This window comes from Phocoena sinus, chromosome 12 (genome assembly GCF_008692025.1).
Source record: "Phocoena sinus isolate mPhoSin1 chromosome 12, mPhoSin1.pri, whole genome shotgun sequence".
Classification (NCBI taxonomy): Eukaryota; Metazoa; Chordata; class Mammalia; order Artiodactyla; family Phocoenidae; genus Phocoena; species Phocoena sinus.
Genome location: NC_045774.1, coordinates 48337146 through 48349391, shown reverse-complemented (window position 1 = coordinate 48349391; position 12246 = coordinate 48337146). Strand labels below are relative to the sequence as shown.

At 34.5% G+C, this 12246-nt stretch overlaps 1 protein-coding gene across 2 annotated transcripts in view; it reads right to left on the bottom strand.

Moving 5' to 3' along the window:
• The window catches only part of REV3L (REV3 like, DNA directed polymerase zeta catalytic subunit), a 185883-nt gene that overhangs the window by 114294 nt on the left and 59343 nt on the right, over positions 1 to 12246 (bottom strand). For both annotated transcript variants that reach the window (XM_032650683.1, XM_032650682.1), the window contains 2 exons: positions 8031 to 8105; positions 4169 to 4329 (listed from right to left, as the gene is read on the bottom strand). In XM_032650683.1, coding sequence (XP_032506574.1) covers positions 4169 to 4329; positions 8031 to 8105 — 236 coding nt within the window. The remainder of the gene's footprint in view (positions 1 to 4168; positions 4330 to 8030; positions 8106 to 12246) is intronic.

Below are 12246 nucleotides of genomic sequence, written 5' to 3'. Positions count from 1 at the left end.
TAACATTAAGAAAGGTATTAAATTTGCAATCCTCTCCAACTAAATTTGATACTTTTTCTTATTTGGTTAGCTTGATCACAAAATTATGTAATTAATTAGACTTACCACCTTTGCTATATTAACAAAACACATAACAAACCATGTAACTGATTCTATATACCTTCAGAAGTTTTTGAAGGCTTTGCTGTTATGTGGCTAGGGCATGTATATGAAATTACTTTGCAAGTTGTAAATTAAAACACAAATATTATTTTCTAAGAAATTTATATGAGTGAAAAATCTACACAAGTTTACTAATACAAAGTTATCACAGTATAAAAATTCACACTTTACCTCCACTTTATGTATTATTTTATTTAAAAATACATATATAATTCTTTTCAACTCTGGATGTTAAAAATGTAATATAAAGGCACCATGGAGAACTGTAAAAAAAATCCCTCTATGATGCTAAAAATATTTACTCTATTTAAGTACTTCTATATACTTCACCTTAACAACAGTAATTAGCAACATTTCCGTTTCATTTGGCAACTGAGTATATACTGAATAATAAGACAAAATGGTATATGCATATGTAGTATTAAAATTTCTAAATATTTTTCACTTTTGAATTTACTTTCAAAAGACTACATTATGTACTAAATTAACTTGTCTTACAAGATTAAAATGTTAAGTTGTGCATATATATGCAACATATTTACAATAAGTTTACTGTCCATTTAATTACGCGTCTGATATTACATGACAAAATATAATACAAAAAAATTCACCTATTCTTTTCATTATAATCTTTTATCTATTTTTTTAACAAAACAAAAACCTAAAATAAACATTTCACCATACTTGAAATTTCCCTGCTTTTAATTTCCCCAAACGAAATTTCATATATTTCTGCCTTCAAATTGTAAAAATTTTCCATATTTTGGAAAAAAAATCCCTTCCAATACTCATCTAACTTTTATAACTAAAATAAATGGCTTACATATATTTGCTAATTCAAACTTTCCTCATGCTTTTTCACCTACTGGAAACAAACTTTTGTAAAACTGACCTCCTTTTCCTATAAATACCTCCCATACACTCTCTAAAACATTTTCCATTCGTCAATTCTTCTTGAACTCCCAGCTATATTTGACACTGATAAACAAACTGTTATTCTTTTTTCCCCCAATAACCTTTATATTTTGGAATAATTTTAGATACAGGAAAGTTACAAGGATAGTACATTTTCTGAATCTGCTTACCGCACCCCTCCCATTGTTAACATTTTACATTATCAAAGCACATCTGTCAAAACAAAAAAACTGACACAGATACCTTCCTATTAACTACACTATACACTTTATTTGAATTTCAGCAGTTTATCCACTACTGTCCATTTTCTGTTTCAGGATCCAATGTAGGGTACCACATTGTAGTTAGTTATCATGTCTCCCTAGTCTCCTCTGGTCTATTTCTCAGTCTTTCCTTGTTTTTCATGACCTTGACAGTCATGAGTACTGGTCAGTTCACCTATAGGACGTCCTCCAATCTGGGTCTGTTGATGTTGTCCTCATGATTAGATTGTTATTATGGGCTTCCATGAAGAATACCACAGAGGTGAAGCACCCTCATCATACCATATGAGAGGGGACACGATATCCATATGCCATCACTGGAGATGTTAACCATCAATACTTGGTTAAGGTACAATTTCATGGGTTTCAAGATTGCATAGAATCATACCACCATGCCAGTAACATACAGAATAATTCCTTCATCCTAAAAGTTCCCCTACCAAAAAAAAAAAAAAAGTTCCCCTATATATTGGCTTTGTAGTCAACATTCTCCTCTTCTCCAACTCCTGGCAACCACTAATATGTTTTACATTTCTATAGTTTTACCTTTACCAGAATGTTGTATGAATAAAATCAAACAACTTGTAGTCTTTTGGGTCTGGCTTCTTTCACTTAGTAAAATGCATTAAAGATTCATAGACATTGTATGAATCAAGAGCTTGATGTGTTTTACTGATAAATAGCATTCCACTGTATTGGTATATAACAGTTTATCCACTGCCCCACTGAGTGGACATCTTGGTTACTTTAGATTTTTAGCAATTATGAAATAAAGTTGCTATATACATTTGCATACAGGTTTTTAGGTGGACATGAGTTTTAAATCACTTGGTAAACATACAGGAGTGTAACTGCTGGGTCATATGTTAAGTCTATATTTAACATTACAAGAAACTGCCAAACTGTCTTCCAAAGTGACTACACCATTTTGCCTTCCCACAAGCAATGAATGAGAGTTGATGCTGCTCCCATCCTTACCAGCATTTGTTTATTGCTAGTTTTTTTTGGATTTTAACCATTCTAATAGGTGTGTAATGGTTGCTCTTTGTGGTTTCAAAATGCATTTCCCTAATGATATATACTGTTGAGAATCATCTATTCCTGTTTGCCATCCTTATATCTTCTTCTTTGTTGAACTGTCTGTTCAGGTCTTTTGACCATTTTTAATGGAGTTGTTTGCTTTTGTTGAGTTTTAGGAATTCTTTATATATTCAAGATATAAGTACTTTATCAGATATGTAATTTGAAAATATCCTCTCCCAGTCTGTGACTTATCTTTTTATTCTCTTAATATTATTTTTTACAGAGAAAAAGTTTTTAACTTTGACAAAATCAACTTGTCAGGAGATTTTCTCATTGTTTTCTTCTAGAAGTCTGATAGATTTACATTTTACATTTAAGTGTATGATCCATTTTGAGTTAATTTTTATACAAGGTATGAAGTATATGTCTGGTCTCTTTTATTTTTATTTTCTGGCATATGGATATCCAAAGATTCCACCACCTAAGATGAAGTTCTAGATTTCGGAATCTCTTTTAGTCCCAAGAGATTCAAACTGAAATGTCTCAAAGTTGTTCCACTTCCTAGTTTGGGTATATCTCTTTGAAACCCTACCTTATTCTGGAGGGTTCCAACCTGTCCAGCAGGCCCTGAGTTGTTGTTTCTGGCTCCCTCACCTAGTAAGGCTGTCTCAATGGAGGCAGCCAGGATTAGCAAACCCCTCAGGGCAAAGGCTGTTTTCAGCATTCTATTTCCTCTTTTGGCCAGTACTTCTTTATTGTTTATAATCTCCATGATAGATTAAAAAAAAAATCTTACCTAGTTATTAATTGGTTTTAGTAGGAGGGTGGATCCCAATAACCTAACCCACCATTCAGGGGGAAAAAGTCCTCCCTGGTTACTTTTCAGAGCACAGTTTGGGTATGGTAGAAGAGACCCAAGGAGTTAAACCAAAAAAGAATAGCTGGTAAACAACAAGAGAAAAAAATGCTAACTTTTGGTTTTAAAAGTTTGTCAGTGAAAACAAAGAAAATAATTATAACATAAAGGACAGCAGGGTTGGAGGAAAAATGTTGGTTTCACTTTGTTTTAAGTAGAGGAGAAGGAATCCAACAATAAAATGCAAAAGATGTTACAGCATTTTAACGAGAAATTCTATTCCTAGGTATATGCCCAAGAGAAATGAAAACATATGGCTACACGAATACTTGTACATGAATGTTCACAGCAGCACTGTTCATAATAGCCAAAAGGAGGAAACCCAAACATCCGTCAATTGATGAATCAATAAACGATGTAGCATATTCATAGCAGAATATTACCTGGCCATAAAAAGGAATGAAATACTGATATATGCTACAACATGGATGAACCATGAAAACATTAGGCTAAGTGAAAACAAATAAACATATGATTCCATTTATATGAGATGTGCAGAATGGGCAAACAGAGAGACAGAAAGAAGATTCATGGTTGCTAAGGGAGGACTGGGGGTGATTGATAAAGATTTCCTTTAGAGGTGTTGAAAATGTTCTAAATTTGATTGTGGTGATGGATGCACAGCTCTGTGAATATATTAAAAACCACAGAGCTGTCCATTTTAAATGAGTGAATTGTAAGGCATGTGAATTATATCTCAATAAAGCTATTACCAAGAAAATTTATTTTAAGATTCTTTTCTTGATAAACTCTAAGACATTTTTGCATATTTCTTTTTATTCCTTATCCACTCAGCATCTATTTTCTAAATATATATTATTTTATATATCATAAATTACATAATACTTGTTTCAAAAGCTTTAATTTGAACTTGCAAAATTAACCTTACTTTTCCTCCTTGCTTTTCGGAACTTGACAGCAGCCAGATTTATTAAATTCATTCCATACAGATTGTAGTCAATGAAGAGCTGTAGGAGGTAGGGAATATGCGCTTCATGAGGCTGATAAAATTTATTCATTATGGCTCCACTTTGCAAAAGTTCACATATCCTAAATTAGAAAAAAAAAGTTATATCATAAAATTATGTTTCCTAAAATGTTAAGTGAAACGGTGATTATACAAATATAGAGAATAAAACACATTATACTAGCACACAAAATTTTGATTTCAATTATACTGGAAATTTGTATTTTGTTGGAAATTGAAAGTTTAAAATCAAGTTTTAAAGTAAGCTGCATGCTCTGAAAGAAAATGACAAAAAATGCCTTGAATGAAGAATATTTTGACTTCTAAAACTAATTTAACGCTAACTATACAGAAAAACCTAAAATGTCAAAAGGATTTTTAAAATATTAGCTTTTTTAAAAAGTCCAGAAAAAATTTTGAAAAGATTATACAAAAATTCTAAAAAAGGACATATGACTCAATCAACCACACAGAGATGTTACCACTTTTGATATTTTTATTCTCTGAGTTATTTTTCCTTCATGATGGGGAATACAAATAATAGGCAATTATAAATAGTGCAAGTACTATGCAGGGGAAGTATATGAAACATCTAGAAGGGATATTAACCAGACTATAGCTTCTGCAAAGCCTTCTTGAAGAGAAGTCTCTAAAGCAGGAGACTAAACAATGAACTGGAAATACTTTTTCTCAGAGAGGAGAAGAGTATTTCATGCGAATAAAATTGCACATGTGAAGGGTCACAAGAAAATGTGGTTTATTCAAGGTCTGAAACCACTGAGTGAGGCTTAGAGACAGAGGCTATGGTGGTGGTGGGGGGAGGGTAGAGAGGTAATGAGAAGTCAGATCATGCAGAGCCTATTAAAGACATCTGAAAAGGTGGTGGAATTTGCCTGTGAAGAGCAGGAAAATGAAATGACCAGGTTAGCTAGAGAATGCAGAACACTAGAGACAGAGAGTGAGAGATTACTGTAGAAAAACTAAGATGATGGTGGCTTCAACAAGGATCATGAAACTGTGTTGATTCAAGAGACATATAAGGAATAAAATGGTCAGGACTTGATGACTAACTAGATATGGAGGGTGAGACAATATGAGTTGAGGATAATGCCTAGATATCTTGGTTAAGCAGCTAGTTGGAGGTGCTGCATTACTGGAAGAAAACAGGTTTGTTTGGGGATTTTATTTGGAGAGGAAGTAAAGACAAACTCAGTTTTAGACATACTGGAGTTTAGGTATACTGGAGTATTCAGGGAGATTTCTATAAAAATATTAGAAATGATAATAAGGATGAGGATAAGGATAATTTTGTTAACAGAGTAGAGGAACCAAACATATTTTGGGGCACTATGTACTGGACACTGTGTTCGGTGCTCTAAATCCTTAATCTCAAGTAATTCTTACTACAAACCTATGGTACTACTATCTCCATTTTATAAACAGAGAAACTGGGTCTTAGATCAAAATGTTGTCCAAAATCACACAAATAAAAGGTGGAAGTGCTAAAATTCAACCCAAATTTTCTCTGACTTGACCCCTCACTCTTAACTATAGTGCTTTTCTATTTATCCAGTAGATAGATGATTTGATATACTGGTCAGGAGCTCTGGAGAAAAATTCAAGCTACTGATATATATTTGGAAGCCAAATGCATAAAGATTTTTAAAAATGGGAGTATATAAGACTGTAAAGTGAAGGGAACATATAGAGAGAAAAAAAATCAATGCCTAAGACAAAAGTCCAAGAAACAACCACAATGTTAAAAGAGGAATCAACAAAATGTTGTAAATATGAATGACTAGAAAGGTATGAGGAAAACCAGAAAAGGTTTACATCAAAGCAGCCTTATTTTAAGGTACCTAAGCACTGACAAGTGGTCAAAAGGTAAGGACAAAGAGGTGTTAATTGGGTTTAACAACACTGAGGTCACTAATGAAGGCAATTTGAGTGAAATGGTTGAAGTAGAGCCTATATTGGAGTAAGTTAAAGAGTGAATGGGAGGTAAGACACTGAACCCACAAAGTATAGATAAATTCTTCTGGGAGGGGACTTCCCTGGCGCAGTGGTTGAGAATCCGCCTGCTAATGCAGGGGACACAGGTTTGATCCCTGGTCCGGGAAGATCCCACATGTTGTGGAGCAACTAAGCCCATGTGCCACAACTACTGAGCCTGCGCTCTAGAGCCTGCGAGCCACAACTACTGAGCCTGCGTGCCACAACTACTGAAGCCTGCGTGCCTAGAGCTCATGCTCTGCGACAAGAGAAGCCACTGCAATGAGAAGCCCGTGCACTGCAAGTAAGAGTAGCGCCCTCTCGCTACAACTAGAGAAAAGCCCACACACAGCAACGAAGACCCAACACAGGCCAAAAAAAAATCTTCTGGGAGAATAGCTGTAAGTATGAATGTCTTTGAGTATGAATGTGTGTATGTGTAAAATTAACAGAGTCTTATTAATATTTAAATGGTGTAGAAAGGGAGATGGGGATAACTGATAGATGGAAGCAAAGGTCAAAGAGGGTAGAATATGAGCTTTAGAGGTAAGGGGGTAAATCTCTTCCACTGTAATAGGCAGTGAGAAGGACAGAATGGCTGTGAATAGATTTTAAGAATCTTTGATAGAAAATTAAGAGAGCTTTATTTTGATGGTTCTCAAACTTTTGGTCCCAGGACCCCTTTTCATTCTTAAAATTTATTGACAGCGTCAAAGAGCTTTTGTTTGATTTGACACTTAACCAAATCAGGTTAAAACAGAAAATTTTAAGAAAATTATTTACTAATTTTAAAATAACCACAATAAACCCATTATATGTTAACATAAATAACAGTGTTTTATATATTTAAAAATCCTATATTTTCCAAAACAAAAACAATTTAGTAGGAAAAGAGGAATTGTTTTAATCTTTGCAAACCTCTGTTTTAATAGAAGACAACTGGATTCTCACATCTGCTTCAGCTCAGTCTGTTCTGATATATTGTTTGGTTGAAGCATATGAAGAAAATCCAGCCTTACACAGATAAATAATTGGAAGAAGAAAGAGTAACTGAATAGCCTTTTCAGGCAAAGGTTGATCTTTGTTTCTACTACATGGAAATGCAATGGAGTGGTAGTTTCTTAAAGGTCAGGAATAATGTGGAATTTGAAACCAAATCAATGAACTTTTTGTACTCTGTTATATTAAAACTTATTGGTCTACCTAACACTTGGAGTATTTTTACCCATGCATAATTTTCCAACATCATGCACTGGTCATTTGGAAAATATAGATCCACTAAGTTATATAAATCTTCTAAATGGTGATACATTTCATTAAACAATATGGAAAAAATGTTAATAACATCACCTATCTCATCAGAAAAATCTTTTAAGTACTGAAAAGTGGTTAAGTTCACAGTAGAAAGCTCTCCCACTCTGGCCTCACTCTCACATATTTCTCCTTGCTTTGAAACTGAAGAACGAATTTCTCTTGGTATTGAACATTTGGTCTGGCTAGCAGGGCACTAGGATTACTATACAAGGCAGCCAATCATCTCTCTTTATATACTTCTACAAACTCTCTAAGACAGAAAAGAAGCAGTTGGGTGTAAAACAAGGTCCTTTACCCTTAAAATATCCTTCCTAGAGTCCAAGCTATGACTCTCTCTCTTTACACATATATGTACATATTATGGTCTCTTTCTTTAATAATGCTACAAACTATACAGGTCTTTCTTCTAGATTTTTCTTTTTATTATTAAATTACTTAAGTGATAGTTATTCATTTTTTATTTCATTTATCTTTGTACCTTTTCACCATTGCAGGGTTGTAAAGATAGATCTTCATAAAGTGTCTTTCCTTCTCATGATAACCATAAAAAGGCCTGAAATAAAAGAAAAAGACATTTCAATTTATTTTCATCAGAGATGAAATAATGCAACTTATTGTCCTAAATGGACTCAGCTGGCCGAATTCAGTCTTACTTACATTGAATATTACCAACCGCCCCCCAACAAAACAAAAGAACCTCCAAAACTTTTCAATTAAACCTACCACAAGGTTAACATATGACATTATAAAATCTTGTTACTTCTTTTAAAAAAGTTTAAAAATACCACTTAAAAAAAAAACTAGGGACAAAAAGGAGCAGCAAACTATTTATACCTTAATTTCAATCATCATGGCTCTATTAAAAAGTAGCTCTTTACTCAGACCATGTATGAGAAGAACAGAGACCTTCCCGATACCTTTTCCCATTTCCCATTTTTTCTGTCAAAAACTAAAGCTGTTCATCAACAAAGTCCTTTAATTGACAGAATTTGTATCACTTTCCTTATTTGTCTCTGTTATTAATTTTACAAGTTCACTAAGCAGAGACAATTTACCTGTTATACATATGTACATATGTGTATGTGTGTATAAAACACACTCAAATCAAAGGAAACCTGTGAAAACGGTGTAGACAGGAACTTAAGAGATTGAAAAGACAACAGCTTTACTAAGGACGCTATTTATGTTGAGGCTCGGTTCTTCTCAGGGTATCAGCTAGAAGGGGGAAAGGGAGAAGCGAAAATCTATGTGACAGGGAGAGAAACAAGTCCTCAATGCAAGAAGGAATAAGTTGGGCTATCATGTTATATCATTTCAGGAGGATCTGAAACTCTGATATACAGACTACCATTTTCAAAGGTGATGTAATTAGAAACAATATATAAATAGGTCTGAATTTATAGACAAAATAATAAAAAGTATTTGCCTAGAGTCTGTCTGTAAATAGTGGTTGGTTAAATCTTTAGGTGGATAAACTCAATTTCTTTTCATTAAAAAAAATATTTTCCCCTTATGATGGGCACTAGATAGAGCTTACCCTCATTAGGACACCATTTCTCTCTGTCATGTCTGACAGTGTAGCAGACCTCAAATACAGGAGTAAGTTGGCAACAGAGTCATTATTTGAGGTATATTTAAACGACTTTTTTTAATATAAACTATTTCAAGCCTTTAGGTCAGAACCATCTATATGATTGCTGTAAAGCAATTTCTATTTAAAAAAAAAAAAAAACGGTCTAAAACGTTCTTTGTCTTATCTTTACCACTCACTCCAATCTTATCTCACACCCACTCTTCCTTTTTCCTCCAGCCATTCTAAACATTTCAGCCCCTTCTAACTCGATCCACTCTCAAGTAAACTGCCATTCCCTCTGCCTGGCAAGTTCTGCCCTGAACCTTTGTATGGCTTACTTTCAGTCTTCATTCAGGTCTCTGCTTAAACTCACCTCCTCAGAAAGGTCTACTCTGACCATCACTCCCTATCCCCTACCTTTTACTATTTTTTTTTTTTAAAATAACACTTACCCTTTCCTGTCTAGTTTGATGCTGCTCACCCCATTTTTGTTGCCATGAAGGAAGGGGTGAAACACACATTATATGAATGATCTCATTCTCTCTCACCAGCAAAATTCAATTCTTTATTCCTCCTGCTTTGGTATTTTTCATATACATAAATATAGCTCTCTGTCTAAAGATAGGAGTTATACCTTTAGCCAGATAAATGGAAAAAAAAGAGAATTAAATCTGCACTGGTGTGGTCCACATTATCTTTGCTTTGTTTTTGCTAAAAATCTTTAGGATTTTACAATTAGAATCTTATAAATTTCAAAAACTGAATACAAGACTATCAAATTCCTACAATTCTTTGTAAATCTAGGATTCTGCTTTTGTAACTATTGCCCCAAAATACAGCCTGGAAATTCTATAAATTCAGTTTTCTGCTTCTTCTAGCCAAGAAAGTCTCTGTATAATTTAACCTGCAATTCTTACTTTCTGCTGTTGACTTTAGCTGATTTTGCCAAAAGAATTTCTCCACAGGGAGACTCTCTGGGAGAAAGAAAGTAGAATGGAGCAGAGTTCGAGAGTAGATATGTTTATATTTTAAAAATTGTATCTGGTAATTGGAGTTAGTTTTTTAATATAACAATGAGAAGAAAAATGAGCACAGATAGTGAAAAAAAACCCTCAGTTAATTAATTTAGATGGATTAAGAATCTTTTCATAGAATATTTTCTAGAATCAAGATGGCTAAGTGACAAGGAACCCCTGAAATGAGCCTAAGGTCATGGTCCTCTCTCTTAACGCAGCTTCAGTATAGTACACAGTCTAGGAAGACTGGAATTAAATTTGTTCAAGTTTTAATTTGATAGCTAGATGCAACTTGCTTACTTAAAGAAGTAGGCAATACTGAAGGAGTAAAGGAATCATAGAAGCTACAATGCATGGTAAGGGAAAAGGGGACCTATATAAGAAAAAAACATAGAAAACATTAGAATGGGAGAAAAAAGAGAATGTCAGCCATAAATTAGACAGCTCATCTTTTGCTTCCAGGTCTCTAGATTTGTAACTCAACTAACTCTTAAAAATATGGCTATGCTTTTAACAAATGCCCACCAAACATATAGAAAGACTGGTGACTCATTATTCATTCCACTAGGCTGTTTGGAGATTCAACTTTGAAATGAGAATATGTATAGGAAAGTTCCGAGGAATCATTAAACATAAAAAAATTAGAATATAAAGCTGATGATTATCTTTAACCTAATTGTTGCTATCATAGGATGGGTGTGAACTTTTACCTCATTCATTTATTCAAACAAATAGCTATTGAGCCTTGTTTACTAAGTGCCCAACAACATACAAGGTGCAAGGGATATAATGATGGATAGACAAACATGGTCCTTTTTCTCATGGAACTTACAGGCTGGTGGGAGAAACACATAAGAACTAATAAAAAATTAAAATAACTGCAAACTATATTAAAGTACTAAAGAAAACAAAGAATGGGCTAAGATACAGAATAATAATAACAACAACCTATTTTAAGGAGGGAAGTCAGAGAAAACTTCTCTGAGAGGTGAAGATTTGAAGGACTGGAGAGGGGTAGAGCACTCAAGGAAAGGAAACTGCGTGTACAAAGGTGGGAAAGAGCTCAGCACATCAGAGGAACTGAAAGAAGACCAGTGTTTCTGAATGGAACACAGTGAACAAAGTTACAGAGGCAGGCAGGGGTCAGAAACTTAAATTTTAATGTATAAACAATATGAAGCCACTCAAGGATTTTAAATGATTTTAAAAGGATCCAATTTACATTACAAGACAGGTACTTCTGCAGCTCTGGAGTGAGATAAGAACAGAAGAAGGAAATTCAATTAAAAGGATACTGTGGTGGTCCAGAAGAAAACCTGGATTAAGGTGGAAGAAGTAGACAAATTTAAGATGGATTTCATACAGATGTATTCAACTCATATGTTCCAGTATGAGCTCTAAATCTTTCCCGCCAGCCTGCTCTATCTGCACAGACTCAAAACTTTGTAGTCATACCTGACTCCTCTCACAAACTTCATCCAATCAGACAGCAAATCTTGGGGACTCAACCCTCAGAATAGATTTAGAAGCTGACCACTTCTCACTACTCCCCTGCTACTACCCTAGTTCAAGCCACCATATTTTCTCACCCAGATTAATGAAACAAGAGTCCTAGTGTTCTCCCTGTTTCAACTCTCATGCCCCTATGATCTATTCTTCCCACAGTTGCTAAAGGAACCCTTTCAAGTTTAAGTTAGATCCTGGCTGCTCAAAATCATGCAATAGCTCAGAGTAAAATAGAAGAGCCTACTGCGGTGGTTTCTCAAACTTGAGTATGCATCAGCATCAGCAGAAAGGCTCACAAATTTCTGGGTCCCACCACCAGAGTATCTGATTCATTAGATGTGGGGTGAGACCAAAGAATATATTCTAAGTTCTCAAGTGTGTTAGTCTGAGTCCTCCAAGAAGTAGATGTCAAAATGTGCAAGAAATTTGTTAGTGGAAACACCTGTGAGAGAATATGAGGATGAACTCAGGAAAGGGTGGGACAGCCACAAGACTTAGATACAGGTCTGATCTAAGTGAAGGAGAGAGGGACAGAGGGAAGATGAGTAGAAGTGTCTTTTATTGCAGTGTGATTCTAGTGAAAGTTCAGAAAGGCTGTC